We start from the raw sequence: 20,874 nt of genomic DNA on the forward strand, positions 1-20,874 counted from the left end.
CCCTCGTCGGATTTTCATTGTCTGGAAATGGCGGAATGAAAAGGACTTTTTTTCCATCAGAATTTTTTCAGAAGCTGTTAGAGACTGGCACCTGGAAACCATTCGAAAAATTTATCTGGCTTTCAGTGAAAATTTTATGGGCTTCACAGAGAATAAGGACTTTAACTACAGGTATAAGGACCCCTTTAAGGACGGTCGGTGCGCCGCGCTGCGAGCTGCGACGACGCGGCACAAACCACTGGATCATTTCTAAGCTGATGGCTGTGTGGATACGAGACCGTCGTGTGCTCTTTCTCTGGTTATCACAAGACCTGGACATCAGCCATTTTCCGGCAGATTTCACTTTTAACAAGAGATTTTGTCATGGAAAGCCGCGCGGAGGCTTCGCGCGTCACGACCGATTCGCTGATGAAGCGAGACAAAGGAACACCTCCATTTCGGAGTGTTAGAGGACAAGTTGGGACATGCCTATCTCAGCTTTCAGTGCTTACCAGTCGAGTGAGTATAAAAGAACTTGTGGAGAGCTGGACATGTCCCAACTTGTCCTCTAACACTCCGAAACGGAGGTGTTCCTTTGTCTCGCTTCATCAGCGAATCGGTCGTGACGCGCGAACCTCCGCGCGGCTTTCCATGACAAAATCTCTTGTTAAAAGTGAAATCTGCCGGAAAATGGCTGATGTCCAGGTCTTGTGATAACCAGAGAAAGAGCACACGACGGTCTCGTATCCACAGAGCCATCAGCTTAGAAATGATCCAGTGGTTTGTGCCGCATCGTCGCAGCTTGCAGCGCGGCGCACCGACCGTCCTTAAAGGGGTCCTTATACCTGTAGTTAAAGTCCTTATTCTCTGTGAAGCCCATAAAATTTTCACTGAAAGCCAGATAAATTTTTGAATGGTTTCCAGGTGCCAGTCTCTAACAGCTTCTGAAAAAATTCTGATGGAAAAAAAGTCCTTTTCATTCCGCCATTTCCAGACAATGAAAATCGACGAGGGGGCGGGACCACTCCTTCCACAAGGCGTGCTCACAGGCGAATGATGTCACTGACAGGCGTGGAAAAACTCACGCATGCGCACGAGGGTTCAAGCATGTGTGACGTAAAAACATATGAATAAAATCCATATAGTTTTTGAAAAAAATAAAAAGGTACGATACTTTATGGACAGACCTCGTACTTTAGCATCCCAAATATGCATTGTTGCATTATTATTGTTTTTTTATCACCAATAAAACAATATACAGTTTATCAATCTCCAATATGTGAATTACTTAAATAGCGCGTGGTCTATGCACAGCATCTTAGCATATATTAATTAGCCTGTTATGCCCGGCCCTATTTACCATTTCCCTCTTCGCTCTGTCTCTTGAAAAAATATCCATGAGCTTTGCACACTTGGCAGCATCTTCCTCCAAAGCTTTTCTTTTTCTTAATCGAGCTTTTTCAGCTCCACCTGGCTTTTTCCTGTCCATTTTTTCACTCACGGCCCACTCCTCCTATCCCATCTGTGGCACCAAGCTTGATTGGACTGAACTAACTGTAATGAATAGGGGTGTTAAACATGTAATGGGATGTCCCTGCCTTAGGCTTTGGAAAAGATAACAGCATTGCAAAAGAAGCAGTCTTAAGTTATTTTCTTGTGAATTTTCGTGATTGTAAAACATTTATAACACTTGATGTCTTCTCTTTAAGATACAGCAGCCCAAGTGTCTTGCTGTGTAGCCTAACAGTTAGTGGTGGTCATATAACACCCCCTCACAACGGCCCCAGGTTGGACCAGCCCACGGGGAAAACTCCCAACTCTCCCAATTACCCAGCACGCCGTAGCCTCAATTCTAATGAAGTTGGGACGTTGTGTAAAATGTACATAAAACAGAATGCAGTGATTTGCAAATCCTTTTGCAAAATTGCCTTCTTGCTCTCGGCCGGGACGGTCGCATCTTCCTGCTACTGTAGCGTGTTTTGTCTATGAGGCTGCTAGCCCTGCTCCTCTGGAAAACGGCAAAATGGATCTGATCAAGTGGTGTCTGAACGCAATTGATACTATTTTTTCCACAAGACACTCGGGAGCGTAGGACCCGAGCTGTCCTGCCGGGACACATGTGGCGGGTTACGTGATGGACAGCTGGCGGAGGTGGCAAGTCATGTGCCTGTACACGTTGTCTGTGGAGGACGTTGAAGATGTTTACTTATTTGGAGCTGTGGTGACTGGGTTTCTGCTGTGTGGGGCGGCCATAGCACTGGTTTACCGGAAAATTAAGAAGGTGGAGGCGGCATTAATTGGCCCATCCAGGCTGCCCCACATGATTGATTCGATTGGAAGGGCAGTGTCAGCTCAGTCGGCGGGTGTCAACCGCACGTTGGAATCCATCTCGGGGAGAATGGCTGCACTGGAAAACCGCTTTGATCGTCAGTAAGACCACATCCTCTATTCAGATGTATTTGGGAGCCAATCTGAAGTTTCAGACTGTGGAATCTGCCAGGCGTCTGTTAATCTGGTTATCTATTTGGTTTCCAAACACCAGCTGTCCTTCAAGGCCGCTGGGATAAAATCCTCCCCCCGAGGAACACTCCTGATAGCCTCGCTCCTCGTCTCCCCCCCCCCCTTCGTCTTCCCCCTCCCTCCCTCCCTCCCTTCCCAGTCCTGAGATGTTGACTGTGGGACCTTGAGACTCTGGTGGACTGATTCAGGACTGGGATCCCCCCCCCAGGATGGACGGATAAGGCCTGTCGATGGTGCCTCACGTGCGGCCTTCCGGGCTGTCTGTCTGGACACTGGACACATCCAAGTCTCGGCTGTCATCTGTCGTCTGTTGTGATTTGTTTTTTGTTACGACTGTTTTTTCTGTGCTTATGGGGTTTTTTTTTTTGCTCTCCAGTGGTGCTGCGTGAGTTCAACACAGCAGCAATGGAGGTTTTTCTTTTCCCAATTCTTTCCTTGTGTGTGCTTTTATGTGTATTCATGTACTGGGCCGACTTATGTGTGTTGTTTGTTAAGTGTGTCATGAGGCTGGTCAAGGTTTGCTCAGCCCTGCTCGTGACCTAGGGCAGGGATATACATCTGGAGGGTCCCCGGGCGCCCTAAAAGGGACCTCTGCTCCTAACTGGCAATTAGGATGGGTAAACATGCAGTAAACACATTTCATTGTGCAGCGAACATGTTCCTTATGTGCATATGACAATAAACTCCTTTTGAATGCTTGAATCCTTTGAATACACCACAAAGACAAGATATTTAATGTTCAAACTGATAAACTTTATTGTTTTTGTCCAAATATTTGCTCATTTTGAAATGGATGCCTGCAACACTGTGTTATCACTTTTCCTTCTAACAACACTCAATAAGTGTTTGGGAATTCAGGACACAATTTGTTGAAGCTTTGTAGGTGGAATTCTTTCCCATTCTTGCTTGATGTACGACTTCAGTTGTTCAACAGTCCGGGGTCTCTCTTGACGTATTTTGCGCTTCATAATGCGCCACACATTTTCAATGGGCGACAGGTCTGGACTGCAGGCAGACCATTCTAGTACCCACACTCTTTTACTACGAAGCCACGCTGTTATAACACATGCAGAATGTGGCTTGGCATTGTCTTGCTGAAATAAGCAGGGACGTCCCTGAAAAAGACGTTGCTTGGATGGCAGCATGTGTTGCTCCAAAACCTGGATGACCTTTCAGCATTGATGTTGCCATCACAGATGTGTAAGTTGCCCATGCCGTGGGCACTAACACACCCCCATACCATCATAGATGCTGGCTTTTGAACTTTGCACTGGTAACAATCTGGATGGTCTTTTTCCTCTTTTGTCCAGAGGACACGACGTCCATGATTTCCAAAAACAATTTGAAATGTGGACTCATCAGACCACAGCCCACTTTTCCACTTTGCGTCTGTCCAAATGAGCTCAGGCCAAGAGAAGGTGGTGACATTTCTGAATGTTGTTGATGTATGACTTTCACTTTGCATGGTAGAGTTTTAACTTGCACTTGGAGATGTAGCGATGAACTGTGTTAACTGACAATAGTTTTCTGAAGTGTTCCTGAGCCCACACGGCAAGATCAAATACACAATGATGTCGGTTTTTAATGCAGTGCCGCCTGAGGAACCGAAGGTCACGGGCATTCAGTGTTGGTTTGTGGCCTTGCCGCTTACATGTAGAAAGTTCTCTAGATTCTCTGAATCTTTTGATTATATTATGGACTGTAGATGATGGAATCCCTAAATTCCTTGCAATTGAACGTTGAGAAACATTGTTCTTAAACTGAACTATTTTTTCATGCAGTTGTTCACAAAATGGTGATCCTCACAATTCATAATGTGCAAAACATGTAAATCAGTCAAAACCAAGTAATATATTATAAATACTCATATAGGAGCTTTACTTTTAATCGACTTTTGTATCTGTTTAAGATGATGGATGGATTTAGAAGATGTACTGTATTATTCCAAGATTTAACAACGTCACAACTTCATTGGAATTGGGGTTGTACATAGACTTAAATATGGCATGAAAACTCAACAGACAGTGGACATAGTAATACAACATAAAAAACATAATACAATAAAAACAACAAAAATAAATGAAACTAGTTAAAAACACTCAATGAGAAATGGGCCGCTTGAGGAATGGGTCACTCAACTTTTCAGGCACTACCCTGAAAAGCTGTCATGACCCATTCCTCAAGAACTACCTCTGTTCCACTGTCCTTGGAGGCTTGCCTCAGATGACTTAGTACTACAACAGTAACCTGATGGGTGTTTCTTGTTATCATGACACTGGATGTTTTCATCTAAGCTGTGGCTTTTGGTTTCTGTCTTCACTACCCAGGATCTTGTTTCTCCACAAAGCCATTTCAGTGTGGAGTCCACCTAGCATCACAGCAAGCTTATCTTTCCTTAACACATCTGGGAAGGTCTAATGAATTTCTTTGCAAGATCGTAGAGTGGTCGATCAACTATGAACACAGGAATTTGTGTGGAGATATACAAAACAAGATATGCTGTAATCATGTTTGTTTCATGTTTATTCAGTTAGACACACATGAAAACCTAGATATAGACACCAGCTTCACCATCTGAGGCGTAATGGAAAAAAGGCAAAAATTGCCTTTGATTTTACTCATTTATTTATTTATTTATTTATGGCATACTGGAATTCTCACAACATCGATATTATCACATCAGTTGATTCCTCATACAGCTATGGTGTAATGGTAGCAATAAAGTTGCTGCAAACCAATTGTATGAAAATAGTGAGCTTTCAAAAAGTATTGATGGTGGCCATTTTGGGAAATGGTCAACAAAATCATTGTGTTGTCTGAGTGTTTGACACTTAAACCAGATTTGTTCAATAGACTCTTAAATTCAGGTGTTAGTGTTGTACTCTGTAATTGTGATCACCACTGAGTTTTTAAAATGTCTATCGCAAAGCGTTTCCTGTTTTTTACGACATCATGCAAGCTTTATAAGTCTGCAGACACTGATCTGTGTGTTACAGATACAAATTTTTGTTCTCAGATCCTCTGAACTTCGGGGAGGAAAAATGGCACTCAGAGCGTAGCTGTTATGACAGTTGACGTAAAGCGGGACTGGTTGGTTGCTGCGGCGATGTTGTGTGGCTCCTGCAAGACGCTATGATTAAGCGTAGCATATGGACATTGCAAACTCGCAAAGTTTTTAAAAGAAGAATTTTGCAGCATGTCTGTGTCACGGAGCGACGTCGGATAGAGAGAAGATAGTGAGAAAGACGATTTGAAAACGTTTGATAAGGACAAGAATCTGAGGAATTGTCACTGGCTTCATGAACACATCTGAAAGATAATGTGCTATCAGGAAAAAGTAAGAATTTTCACTCCCTGGAAAAAAACATTGTGTTGTTCAAATAGGATTTTAGACAAGATATTGTGACTTTTTATTATTAATCTAGACTTTCTTTCATTGGAAAAAAGACGTGGCTTTGAATGGATTTAAATGAATTTACACAAGAATGTAAATGAGCTTTTATTAATGTAGGTGATGGTCTAGTGGTTAAGGCGTTGGGCTTGAGACCAGAAGATCCTCGGTTCAAATCCCCACCTGACTGGAAGATCACTAAGGGCCCTTGGGCAAGGTCTTTAATCCCCCATTGCTCCCAGTGTGTAGTGAGCGCCTTGTATGGCAGCACCCTGACATCGGGGTGAATGTGAGGCATTATTTGTAAAGCGCTTTGAGCGTCGGATGCAGATGGAAAAGCGCTATATAAATGCAATCCATTTACCATTTTAAACTTTCTTTCATTGGAAAAAAGACACTGTGGCTTTAAGTGGATTTACAGGAATTTACCCAAGAATATGTGACTTTTTTTACTATAATGCGGCGTTCACACCAGACGCCACGCGACGCCACAAATTCGCATCCCTCGCCTGGCAGTGGACGTGCCACCATCACCCGGTGTGTCGCTCTGCTTGAGCCGCGTTCACACCGGATGCCACGCTACGCCACAAATTCATCATTTGCTGCAGGAGCTGCATCGGATGACAGCTGCTTCAGCGGTACTCGCCTCTCCAGGACCCAGTTTGAGGACCTCCTGTCTCGTACGTGCGCACGACATGTGAACACAGAAAAAAAAACTGGCTGCTGCTGCAGTTCCTTGACTCTCCTCTCCAACTCGTCATAATTGTGTTATGAACCAGTCACCATTTGTTTATTATACATCTGTGTAGGTTAATAAAATTATCTTCACGGATAATTTGTTCACTGTGCGCACATGTGAACAAAAAAAAACTGGCTGCTGCTGCAGTTCATCGCTCTCCTCTCCAACTCTGTCATAACTGTGTTAAATAAATAAAGGACAAAGGACATAAGTCTTGCCCATAAGCTGATTGCCAGAGACAGGACAGACAGCTCACGTTCACTACAATATCCAGTCCCTGATTTGTCATTGCAGCTGCGGAGAAAAAAAAGTTCACATTTTCAGCTTGGGGAAGAGGGCGACGTGACGCGATTGCAACGGGATATCGCGCCACAAACGTGCCAATCGCTCAAAATCACTTTATTCGCATCACTTGATTCGCGTCCCGTCACGTCACATTGCGTGGCTTGAACTTTTGCAGCGCTACAATGCGTCCTTCCATAGGCATTACATGGCAACCTGTCACCACCGTCGTTACGTGGCGTCTCGTGTGAACGCGGCATAAGTTATTTTGTTGTTATTTTACCATGATTTCAAAATATTCTACAAGCTTTAACTGAAGTTTGTGAAATGTTGTAACAGTCTTTTCAGTCTTCATGAATTTCATGTAGTTTAACTATTCTGAGTTAATGCATCATTTGGTTTACAGTTAAGAGTAAAGTCATTCCAGGTCCTACTTCCATGTAATATTCTGTTATTTCAATATATTATTGACAGTTTAAATGAAGGTTGAATCTAGGATCATTTAAATATGCATTTCTTTTATCGATTTTTTTTTCTCCAGGAGATAGATACAAATTAATTTGGTTTTTGGGGCCCCGCAGGCCCTAAACCCTGGCTCGACCCCATGCAAATTTTCCTCGTATTTCACAATGTTCATTTCATAGCTGTGGTTATTTGGGACATAATAAGGGCTGCCAGTTTGCTTTGCAGAAAAAAGAACACAGCATTCCAAGAAACAACACTTGCTACTACAGTAAAATTGGAGGTGGTTCCATCATGTTGTGCAGCTGTGTGGCCAGTGCAGGTACAGAGAATCTTGTTAAGTTGAGGGTCACATGGATTCCAGCCAATATCAGCAGATTCTTGAGAACATATTCATGAATCAGTGACAAAGTTAAAGTTGCGCCGGGGCTGGATCTTTCAACAAGCCAACGACCCTACACACTGCTTACAGTCGATGAAGGCATTCATGCAGAGGAACAAGTACAATGTTCTGGAATGGCCATCTCAGTCCCCAGACCTGAATATTATTGAATATCTGTGGTGTGATTTTAAGTAGGCTGTCCATGCTCGGAACCAACATGCCTGACTGAACTGGACTTGTTTTGTCAAGAAGAATGGTCCAAAATACCTTCAACCAGAATCCAGACTCTCATGGAAGCTATAGGAAGCATTTAGAGGCTGTTTCTGAAAAAGGAGGCGCTACTAAATATTGATTATTTTTTCTGTTGGTTTGCCCAAATTTATGCGCCTGCCTAATTTTGTTTAAAGAATTATGCACACTTTCTGTAAATCCTAATAAACTTCATTTCACTTCTTAAATATCACTGTTTGTCTGCTATATGATATATTTACCTGAAATTGCTGATCCAAACAACCAATGATTTATAAAGGAAAATCATGGAAATCATCAGGGGTGCCCAAACTTTTACATACAACTCTATATAGTGCCAAATCACAGCATACAGTAAGTCACCCCATAAGTCAAATTGTACTTGAAATAAATCTTATCATCAGTTTAAATTGAATGAGTGCCCGTGCATCCAACAACCAGTGGCCCTTGATGGCCAACAAATGGAGGAATTGGAAATTTAAAAAAGTGACAACAATCTCATTTGAACCTTCAACCACACCTTCTAATTTCATCATGTATGTGATGATAAGATTTTTTTGTTTGCCGCACGGTTAGATAACAATGCCTCTAGAGATGGCAGCATTCAGCATGTGACAACAGGTCTATGGGATATTATATCTGCAAAAATAATTTGTGAGGATAAGATCATATCCATTATTGTTTTTAAGTTATTGTGTTAAACTGGAGGGGTGTCTGTCTATCCATTCCTTCACTTAAGCCCCTGTCACCATAGCAAGAATGTGCCGGAAGCATGCCCGACACGGCAAATATTGGCCTAATCCGATGCAGTCGGGAGGGAAAGAGGCGTGGCCAGCTCTGTCAGAACGCATCGGAGTACCTTGTCCACAACCTGCACGATGGCATCCAACGCGCATGTAGACAACAGGTGGATGATACAGACTGCTGTCAGACAACCATAAACGGCGCAGAGACTGCCAATGTCCAAATGTCTGGATGGCACCCCCGGATCGATGTTTCCTCATGCGCACGTGCGTGCAGTGTGGAAAACACACGCGCACATGCGTGGGGCTGTACTTATTCCTCAGCTGTGTGTGTGCATAATGCTGCATGGGCCACTAAGCCTGCGCACCTGCCACTGGCACAGCTCCACTCCAAAGTTTGCTGGCCTTGCAGTCCCTCAGACGGAGCCTTTCCAGGGAACTATCTTTTTCTTGTTTGCTGATGTCAGGAGCACAACGTAACTCTTTACACTGCGATGGTTGGATTATCACATCGAATTAATTTTTTTCTTTTGGGTGAGAGGATTCTAAACTGCAGGCTGATGTCCTGGCTTCATGTCCATGTCCTGCGCTGTGAAACACGCCTGGACCACTGTTGGAGGTGAGATTCATGTTATTAATGGTGTAACAGCCTGCCACAACCTCATGTCATATCTCCTCCAGAGTTAGAAGGGATCATTTATTACAGCGTGAGATCCATCCACCTCCAATCCTGACACGTGCAATGGTGCGTTACTGCGAACCATGGAGAGGCGCAGCTGCCCGTGTTATGATGGAGACAATAGTTCACATTATTTACATCACCCATGGGAAGGAATAGACAAATATCTGTCCTGTAAGGTCTATTGTGAATATAACAGCCTGTTCAGATTTGCGGCACCGTGCGCTGCTGTGTGCACGGAGCTTTCAGTTTGATAGCCGCTGTTCAACATTCCTGTACATGATAATAATTCATAATCATTATCATGATGAAGCGTGCCACATACATTTCAACAGTTCCTTTGCACTCCGGGGTGGGTGGACAATTATTATACATGGCACGTGCAGGTCATACCAGCAGGCTTTGCAGTGCCAGATCCATCTCGAGTGTAGCAAATTTACAGGCCTCGCAACGGGGACCAATATAATGTAACAAATTTACATTAATTTAATTATTTGGAATGAATGGTACCCTCACATGAGAACCATAAAGATGAACCAAATTGGTCAATTCTAGATCGGCTCACACCGGAGCACCATAAGAATGTAGTGAATAAGCAGTTAAACTCCCAAATTGAATTAGATTGGAAGAGGGCCCCATCTGATGAGTCACCAAAATAATTAACAATTTAGGGTTTAATACTTGTTATTAATTATTACTCGGCCCACTTTATTTAAACATTCATTAATTTATTAGTCTCAATTTAATTAATCGGTTCTCAGTTTAATTAATCAGTGTCTGTATCTGAAAGTCTGAATTCTACATATGATTAACCAAAGGTTTCCTTCTGAACACAAATGAACCACAGCAGAAATATTTACAATTTATTTACAAGTATACAAGAAATGACAGTTTGCTGGCATTTTTATGGACAGTGATTAATAAGTTCATTCATGGAACAATGTTTCTTACTCATGAGACGTTGGAAGAGAGGTAAGTAAGTAAAGTAAGTAAGTGAGTAAGTAAATAAATCTGATTAGAATTTAGAGATGAAATTTGAAGCCAATTATTAAGAAAAATCTTAAACAAACATATGAATATGTTTAAAAGGAAGCCACTTGTATCCATTGACAGCAAACCTTTTTCCTGGAACCTTAACTGGGTCACTGAGCTGACACGTTGAAGAGATGGTTCGGAGGGATCCACCCGTCCATCCGTTGTGCTCACTTGGGTCAGGGGGTTAACTCAGGCGATCCCAAAGGCTTGTGGCTGGCTTTACCGACAGGTTGGCTCATGGTTTGATATCAGCATCATCGTCAGCTAGCAGGAACCCAGAGGTGGAAGATGTTTGTTGAAAATGGTTTTCTGGTAGCTTTTAAAAAGTTTGTTGGATGCAGATTAAAAGTCTTTGTGAATTTAGGAAAAAGTTGAAACTTTAAAAACGTTAGAAAATTTTAAAAAGGAAAAGTCGCTTTCCTGTAATTTCACTATTACGAGGTCTATTAGAAAAGTATCCGACCTTATTATTTTTTTCAAAAACCATATGGATTTGAATCATGTGTGATTACATCAGACATGCTTGAACCCTCGTGGGCATGCAAGAGTTTTTTCACTCCTGTCGGTTACGTCATTCGCCTGTGGGCAGTCTTTGAGTGAGGAGTCGCCCACCCTCTCGTCAATTTTTTTCATTGTTTATGAATGGCTCAGAGACTGCTGCTTTGTTTGATCAAAATTTTTTCAAAACTGTAAGGCACAACTGAGTGGACTCCATTCGATAAATTCAGCTGGTTTTCGGTAAAAATTTTAACGGCTGATGACAGATTTTGGTCTGGTAGTGTCGCCGTAAGGACGGCCCACAGCGCCTGACGGCGATCTGCGCTTCGAGGCGGCAGCGTCTCACCGTTTCAAGTTAAAAACTTCCACATTTCAGGCTCTATTGACCCAATAAGTCGTCAGAGAACAGAGAACTTTCAGAAGAAGTCAGCATGAGGAGTTTATTTGGACATTCCATTGTTAACGGACATTTTGTAATGAAAGAACGTGCGGGCAGAGTCGCATGTTGGGCTGGACCCGACCGCGGGGGGGGGGGGGTCGCGACAGGAAAAACACCTCCGTTGGAAACCTTAACGGGCAAGTTGGAACATGCCCAAGCTGTAAACAATTTCTCAGTTACTCACTTGTTGAAAGCCATCAAAAGCGCCTGAATTTACAATGGTTTTCAACACGGAGGTGTTTTTCCTGTCGCGGCGCACACAGATTTGCCGAGTCGTCACGGAAACGACTCGGCGAATTTGCGCTCACGTCTTTCATTACAAAATGTCCTTAAACAGTGGAATGTCCGCATAAAGTCCTCATGCCAGCCTCTTCTGAATCTTCTCTGTTCTCTCACGACGTCCTGGGTGAATTAAGCCTTAAATTAGGATGTTTTCAGGTCGAAACAGGCCGACGACGGCACCTGGAAGCGCTGCACGACGTCCCGCTGCGTGGGAAGTCCTTACACCAACAGAAACACCCCATAATCTCTCATCAGCCGTTAAACTTTTCACCGAAAACCAGCTTAACTTCTCGAATAGTGTCCACTCGGATATTCCTCAGGTCCAGAAATAATTTTGATAAAGCAACGCGCGCTGTCTCGAGCAGCGTGTGAAACAAAGGAATTCAGCCAAGAGGGCGGGACCACATCTCACTCAAGGCTTGCCCACAGGGAAATGACGTCACCGACACGCGTGAATAAACTCACGCATGCGCACGAGGGTTCAAGCATGATTGGTTGTAATCGCACGTCATTCAAATCCATATAGTTAAAAAAAATAAAAGGGTCGGTTTATTATCTAATAGACCTCGTATTTTGAAAACTTCAGCTCGGAAGTTCTCTTAAAAGTTCAAAAGACTTGATGCACCTTAAAGCGTCAGGTTAAACTTTAGGTTTTTCGAAGAATAAAGGATGAATGAATGAAGCCATGTGGTAGCTTTAGCTAGCTTAGCTTAGCATGGGGCCTTGTTAACTCAAAAATAAAAATTAAGCATTTAAGAAAGGAAGAGAGAAGAGGAAGCTGGAAGAACCAAAAGAGAAGAGAGCGGCCAGAGCAAGAGAGCGGGCAGCACTCTGTTCTAACTTTAAAAAGGGGAACTTATGTCACCAAACTCCGCCCATTTAGGGTGTATAGTTTCACAGACCACTTCACATGCTCAGAACGGACAGACAAAAATGATTCAATTATTTAAACACATTAACTATTTGGCAAAATGTTCTGTGACACTCAAATGGATACACATTATTAATAGTCAGACACATCCTTTGGATAAACAGAATACTTCAACATCAACATATTGATAATGCAGAAAGATCACACTTAAACACACATCAGTTAAGGAACACATATCAATTAAATGGAATGATTATATGCAAAGCAATTTGTTTGATTAATCAATACAAACAACATTAGGAGTTTTTAGATATGAACAAAAGAAATACTGACACAATTCTTTTTATTTTAAAAGAATGTCTTGTTTTTCACTTAGACCTAAATATAATAGCTGCTTGTCAAGACAAAGTTTTATGACCATGTGTTATCATGGGGGAAGGTTCTATGGCAGTGAAGAGAGGTTCTGTCCTTGGCTTGAGGCCATAAAAGTGGGTTCTTCTGGCCTGGACAATTTCAGATTCTGACATGAAGCAATTATAATGTCATGTAATTCATAATGACCGTAATTTAACCGATAAACCAGGCAAGGGCTCCTTGGAAGAACTTTGAATTACAATTCTGTTTTTCTCTGGGCCACAGTGTGGGGGCTCAAAGGGGATCTCAGACTTATCTCCAGGTAGCACAGGAATTTCTCAGTTGAGTGTGAAAACACAGTCTTGGTCCCAAGTTGAAAACTCAGGTTTTTGTTGAGACAACATTAATGTATTTATTTAATTAGGGCGAATCGAGGCCATGCACTACACAAGGTTCTCTCGTATCAAAATCAAATCAAATCAATTTTATTTATATAGCGCCAAATCACAACAAACAGTTGCCCCAAGGCGCTTTATATTGTAAGGCAAAGCCATACAATAATTACGGAAAAACCCCAACGGTCAAAATGACCCCCTGTGAGCAAGCACTTGGCGACAGTGGGAAGGAAAAACTCCCTTTTAACAGGAAGAAACCTCCAGCAGAACCAGGCTCAGGGAGGGGCAGTCTTCTGCTAGGACTGGTTGGGGCTGAAGGAGAGAACCAGGAAAAAGACATGCTGTGGAGGGGAGCAGAGATCAATCACTAATGATTAAATGCAGAGTGGTGCATACAGAGCAAAAAGAGAAAGAAACACTCAGTGCATCATGGGAACCCCCCAGCAGTCTAAGTCTATAGCAGCATAACTAAGCGATGGTTCAGGGTCACCTGATCCAGCCCTAACTATAAGCTTTAGCAAAAAGGAAAGTTTTGAGCCTAATCTTAAAAGTAGAGAGGATGTCTGTCTCCCTTATCCGAATTGGGAGCTGGTTCCAGAGGAGAGGAGCCTGAAAGCTGAAGGCTGTGCCTCCCATTGTACTCTTAAAAACCCTAGGAACTACAAGTAAGCCTGCAGTCTGAGAGCGAAGCGCTCTATTGGGGTGATATGGTACTATGAGGTCCCTAAGATAAGATGGGACCTGATTATTCAAAACCTTATAAGTAAGAAGAAGAATTTTAAATTCTATTCTAGAATTAACAGGAAGCCAATGAAGAGAGGCCAATATGGGTGAGATATGCTCTCTCCTTCTAGTCCCTGTCAGTACTCTAGCTGCAGCATTTTGAATTAACTGAAGGCTTTTCAGGGAACTTTGAGGACAACCTAATAATGATGAATTACAATAGTCCAGCCTAGAGGAAATAAATGCATGAATTAGTTTTTCAGCATCACTCTGAGACAAGACCTTTCTAATTTTAGAGATATTGCGCAAATGCAAAAAAGCAGTCCTACATATTTGTTTAATATGCGCATTGAATGACATATCCTGATCAAAAATGACTCCACAAGATTTCTCACAGTATTACTAGAGGTCAGGGTAATGCCATCCAGAGTAAGGATCTGGTTAGACACCATGTTTCTAAGATTTGTGGGGCCAAGTACAATAACTTCAGTTTTATCTGAGTTTAAAAGCAGGAAATTAGAGGTCATCCATGTCTTTATGTCTGTAAGACAATCCTGCAGTTTAGCTAATTGGTGTGTGTCCTCTGGCTTCATGGATAGATAAAGCTGGGTATCATCTGCGTAACAATGAAAATTTAAGCAATGCTGTCTAATAATACTGCCTAAGGGAAGCATGTATAAAGTGAATAAAATTGGTCCTAGCACAGAACCTTGTGGAACTCCATAATTAACCTTAGTCTGTGAAGAAGATTCCCCATTTACATGAACAAATTGTAATCTATTAGATAAATATGATTCAAACCACCGCAGTGCCTTTAATACCTATGGCATGCTCTAATCTCTGTAATAAAATTTTATGGTCAACAGTATCAAAAGCAGCACTGAGGTCTAACAGAACAAGCACACAGATGAGTCCACTGTCTGAGGCCATAAGAAGATCATTTGTAACCTTCACTAATGCTGTTTCTGTACTATGATGAATTCTAAACCCTGACTGAAACTCTTCAAATAGACCATTCCGGCATCACTGAAAGCAGCCAAAGAGAACGATATGTCTTCGGGATGGTTATGAGTAATTTTTTGTCTAATAGTTAAAATTTTTTTAGCAAAGAAAGTCATGAAGTCATTACTAGTTAAAGTTAAAGGAATACTCGGCTCAATAGAGCTCTGACTCTTTGTCAGCCTGGCTACAGTGCTGAAAAGAAACCTGGGGTTGTTCTTATTTCTTCAATTAGTGATGAGTAGTAAGATGTCCTAGCTTTACGGAGGGCTTTTTTATAGAGCAACAGACTCTTTTTCCAGGCTAAGTGAAGATCTTCTAAATTAGTGAGACGCCATTTCCTCTCCAACTTATGGGTTATCTGCTTTAAGCTGCGAGTTTGTGAGTTATACCACGGAGTCAAGCACTTCTGATTTAAGGCTCTCTTTTTCAGAGGAGCTACAGCATCCAAAGTTGTCCTCAATGAGGATGTAAAACTATTGACGAGATACTCTATCTCACTCACAGAGTTTAGGTAGCTACTCTGCACTATGTTGGTATATGGCATTAGAGAACATAAAGAAGGAATCATATCCTTAAACCTAGTTATAGCGCTTTCTGAAAGACTTCTACTGTAATGAGAAAATAGAAAAAAAATAAGAAATGATCAGACAGAAGGGAGTTTTCAGGGAATACTGTTAAGTCTTCAATTTCCATACCATAAGTCAGAACAAGATCTAAGGTATGATTAAAGTGGTGGGTGGAGTCATTTACATTTTGAGCAAAGCCAATCGAGTCTAACAATAGATGAAATGCAGTGTTGAGACTGTCATTCTCAGCATCTTTGTGGATGTTAAAATTGCCCACTATAATTATCTTATCTGAGCTAAGCACTAAGTCAGACAAAAGGTCCGAAAATTCACAGAGAAACTCACAGTAACGACCAGGTGGACGATAGATAACAACAAATAAAATTGGTTTTTGGGACTTCCAATTTGGATGGACAAGACTAAGAGTCAAGCTTTCAAATTAATTAAAGCTCTGTCTGGGTTTTTGATTAATTAATAAGCTGGAGTGGAAGATTGCTGCTAACCAGGTTTCTGTAAGGCTGAATAAATCAATATGTTGATCAGTTATTATATCATTTACTAACAGGGACTTAGAAGAGAGAGATCTAATGTTTAATAGACCACATTTAACTGTTTTAGTCTGTGGTGCAGTTGAAGGTGCTATGTTATTTTTTCTTTTTGAATTTTTATGCTTAAATTTATTTTTGCTGGTTATTGGTGGTCTGGGAGCAGGCACCGTCTCTACGGGGATGGGGTAATGAGGGGATTGCAGGGGGAGAGAAGCTGCAGAGAGGTGTGTAAGACTACAACTCTGCTTCCTGGTCCCAACCCTGGATAGTCACGGTTTGGAAGATTTAAGAAAATTGGCCAGATTTCTAGAAATGCGAGCTGCTCCATCCAAAGTGGGATGGATGCCCTCTCTCCTAACAAGACCAGGTTTTCCCCAGAAGCTTTGCCAATTATCTATGAAGCCCACCTCATTTTTTGGACACCACTCAGACAGCCAGCAATTCAAGGAGAACACGTGGCTAAACATGTCACTCCCGGTCCGACTGGGGAGGAGCCCAGAGAAAACTACAGAGTCCGACATTGTTTTTGCAAAGTTACACACCGATTCAATGTTAATTTTAGTGACCTCCAATTGGCGTAACCGGGTGTCATTATTGCTGACGTGAATTACAATCTTACCAAATTTACGCTTAGCCTTAGCCAGCAGTTTCAAATTTCCTTTAATGTCGCCTGCTCTGGCCCCGGAAGACAATTGACTGTGGTTGCTGGTGTCGCTAACTTCACATTTCTCAAAACAGAGTCGCCAATAACCAGAGTTTGTTCCTCTGCGGGTGCGTCGCCGAGTGGGGAAAAACAGTTAGAGATGTGAACGGGTTGGTGGTGTACACGGGGCTTCTGTTTAGGACTACGCTTCCTCCTCACAGTCACCCAGTCGGCCTGCTTTCCCGGCTGCTCGGGATCTGCTGGAGGGAAACTAACGGCGGCTAAGCTACCTTGGTCCGCACCGACTACAGGGGCCTGGCTAGCTGTAGGATTTTCCAAGGTGCGGAGCCAAGTCTCCAATTCGCCCAGCCTGGCCTCCAAAGCTACGAATAAGCTACACTTATTACAAGTACCATTACTGCTAAAGGAGGCCGAGCAATAACTAAACATTTCACACCCAGAGCAGAAAAGTGCGGGAGAGATAGGAGAAGCCGCCATGCTAAACCGGCTAAGAGCTAGTAGCTGCGCTAAGCTAGCGGATTCCTAAAAACACACAAAGTGAATAATGTGTAAATAATTTAGAGGTGATTCAGCAGAGGGGGTGCTTTAGTTAAGGCACGTGAAGATTACAGTGTGAAACTAATTGTTATCTAGTTAACTAGATCAATCTAACTGCGCAGATTAAACAGCTAACAGATACAGCAAAACACCGCTGTGCTCTGGAACAGGAAGTGATACAATACCGCAGTGAGAGCCAACCACCAGTAGAGGCCGGAGAAGCTCTGAGTTCACAGCATACGCACTGCTTCTCGTATGCGCTCAAATCGTTTCATATCCCGTTTTGCCACTATCGAAATATGTAAATTGTGATTAGATGGCCCTCAGATTACACATGGAACGCCGTCTGATAGGTGTCCTACCTCGATGGCGCCCGGAGAGATGTGAACATATACATCACACTCAGGCCACCAGCCGATTTTGACCACCTGTGTGGACTTCCGCAGATTCAGATTCCGCAATTCATAAGTTCGATGCCAGTCTGCGTGATTCCGGCTATGTGTGACAGGGGTATTACTTTAAATGGTACATGCTTTGGCTTTTCCGAAGCATAGGAGTATGTTTGTACTTGCTGTGGTATTTGTGTGACTTTTTTTTTTTGAGAAACATAACTTGTAAGTGTGTGTTAGTGATGTGTGTGTTCTATCTGTCCATCAGGATTCCCTCAGTCTGCGCTGGGAGGCACTATGGGGTCTGCTGGTCTGCCACCATTCCAAAGCAGTATGAGCTCCACTCTTGGTCTTTCTTGCATGGACACCCAGAAGAACTTGTTTGGTTCAGAATCAAAATCCATTACTATTGGAAGCAGTCCTTTCAAACCCAGTGAGCCATTTTCCTCTTCGGGCAGCCCAGGAATCCAGTTGGTGGATAATTCAGCAGGTATCAAAGATAGAGGTGGCTGGACGTGGTGTACTTAGTAGGGGTGGGTGGCATCAGGAGAATATACAGTAGGTGTCAGTGTGCTTCAAAAGCTACGCAGAAAAAAGATGAACAGGCCGGTCAACACATGGTTTAAGACCGAGTTCACTGAAAGGTCGATTATATTTTAATCTACTCTGTGCCAATAGGGGACACACATAACACCACATCACAGAACCACCATGGCAATAGAAAGAAAACCTTTAATTTGGTGACGTCTACAGCTGGTGGAACCTGTATTTAATTAAAAACAGAAAGCAAAGAGGGGAGATTCCTTTTTATTCTCCGGTAGCCTTAAGGCCAGAAGGAAAGTATAGAAATGTACTCCACTGGTGCGTCCGTGCTTCAGTCACACTTCCTTGTGCTCACAATAACAGAATTTATCAGATTTTCAACAAAATAGAAATGAGCCTCCCAAATGATTGTATCTCCAACAAGTTCAAATTTGAGCCTTATGAAGTTCCAGAAAAAGACCTTCGATGAGTCATTCACTTTACTGCAGAGTACTGGTGCCCATGATAACTTAAAAAAGATTTATCAGATTTTTACCAGATTTGAAGGAGGCATTCCAAATGAGTGCATCTGAACATGATTGCGTGTTGCTAATAAACAAGCACCTGAGTGTATGTAAACCACTAAAAACTGTTGAGGTGGCCATTCAGATCATGTTGTTATGACTCTGTTAAGCTGTGTAGGAGCATATTCAACATAGTCAAACCATGGAAATGTTTCAAACTCGAAGTTTGAAGTTGTTGAAATCTGATTAAGTTGCTCAGCTGCATGCTGCTAAAAAGTGGTTTCTTGTTTTGAATTCAGCCTGCAAGACTAGCTTTGATACAAACCTTCTATTCCAATCTTTGAATTCTCCAGAGTGTTTTGGCTGCAATCTGTGCTTTGAATTATGCGATATTCCACCTTGATACCTAGTTATCGATTGATAATATCAGTTATCAAGTTGTTCACCAATGAATATGGCTTTATACACCCTGAAGAAAACCATACACAATGAGGCCGAAAGGGTGTATGGTTTTCTTCAGGGTGTACAAAGCCATATTCATTGTTGAACAACTTGATAACGATTTTATCATATACCTATAAATGATAAATGTATGGTTTTCTGAAGCGTGTAAAAAGCCATATTCATTGTGAACAACTTGATAACGATTTTATCATATACAGTGGTCTCTCGTTTATCGTGGGAGTTACGTTCTAAAAATAACCTGCAAAAGGCGAAATCCGCGAAGTAGTCAGCGTTATTTTGTACAATTATTATAGATGTTTTAAGGCTGTAAAACCCCTCACTACACACTTTATACACTTTTCTCAAACAGGCATTAACATTTTCTCACTTTTCTCTCCTGTGTAAACACTCAAAGTTCAAACCTTAGTAGAAATAAAATAGAACGTTTTCCTATAAATAATTATGATGGCTTTTAGAACTAACAAATTTAATTTTAACGATCAACCTATGAGGTTGGACACGTAAGAAATTATTAACAGTGACTCACCAGTATTTCACAGTTCCTCTGACCGCGCCTCTTCGTTGTGGCACTGCTCCACTGTCCGGATTGGCTGATTACTCGGGTGGTATTAAAAATATTACCCATCTGCGAAAAGGGTGTATTGCTATTTATTCTTTAGTGTTTTATCCAATCATTTTGGTGTATCATTTATAGGTATATGATAATAGATGTTGTAGCTTAATGAGTCCACACTAAGCTTATTGATTTCAATTCAACCTGGGAAACAGTTTGATTCAGACCTTTGAAGCATGCTTCAAGATTCGAAAGAGTGCTTCATGGTGATGTCTGCCTCAGAATTATGCACTTTTGTGTGATGATCGTAAAAGCACCTAGACCAAAGAAGAGAAAAATAGCTGGAACACAAATCCATGGTGGTGATCGTTCAGTGTACCAGTAATTTTACAACCAGGGTGTTGGTGACTCAGTGAAACTCTTGTGCTGGGTGTGATTGTGCGATTTGTCCATTGTCCAATAAAATTGGATAAAAAAACATGACAAACAGTGCCAATTGGTCTGGGACGTGCAGAGCTATATCCTTGAGTGCAGGTTTGATTTTCAAATTTAAACAGAGCCTCGGGTCACTGTTCACAACCTTCATAGGCTTTCATATGACAGAAGACGAAAACAGGAAATGTGGTTCACGCTCCCAAAACTGAATTAAAAACACTGAAATGAAGTATGTATGGGAAAGTCATACAGGAGTAGTACAAACGTTTCAAAACAAAATCTTTTAACAGTGAGTATTATTAAGAGTGATATTACGATAATGTTTTCACTCATCTTCAACCGCTTATTCGGGATCGTGTTGCGGTGGCAATAGCTCCAGCAGGGGACCCCACACTTCTCTTTCCCAAGGCACATTAGCTACCTCTGACTGGGCTGACTCCTTTCAAAGTGAAGGGGCAGTGGTTCTACTCAGAGCCCACGGATGACCAAGCTGCTCACTCTATCTCTAAGGGAGACACCAGCCACCCTCCCGAGGAAACCCATTTCGGCTGCTTGCACCCGTGATTTAGTTCTTTTGGTCATGACCCAACCCTCATGGCCATAAGTGAGAGTAGGAAAAAAGATTGACCAGTAGATCGAGAGTTTC

At 42.2% G+C, this 20,874-nt stretch overlaps 1 protein-coding gene across 5 annotated transcripts in view; it reads left to right on the forward strand.

The window, feature by feature from the left end:
- The window catches only part of LOC117521777 (microtubule-associated protein 4-like), a 309,678-nt gene that overhangs the window by 116,884 nt on the left and 171,920 nt on the right, over positions 1 to 20,874 (forward strand). For all 5 annotated transcript variants that reach the window (XM_034183119.1, XM_034183120.1, XM_034183121.1 and 2 more), the window contains exon 4: positions 17,998 to 18,219. In XM_034183119.1, coding sequence (XP_034039010.1) covers positions 17,998 to 18,219 — 222 coding nt within the window. The remainder of the gene's footprint in view (positions 1 to 17,997; positions 18,220 to 20,874) is intronic.

Source organism: Thalassophryne amazonica, chromosome 12, assembly GCF_902500255.1.
Source record: "Thalassophryne amazonica chromosome 12, fThaAma1.1, whole genome shotgun sequence".
Lineage (NCBI taxonomy): Eukaryota > Metazoa > Chordata > Actinopteri > Batrachoidiformes > Batrachoididae > Thalassophryne > Thalassophryne amazonica.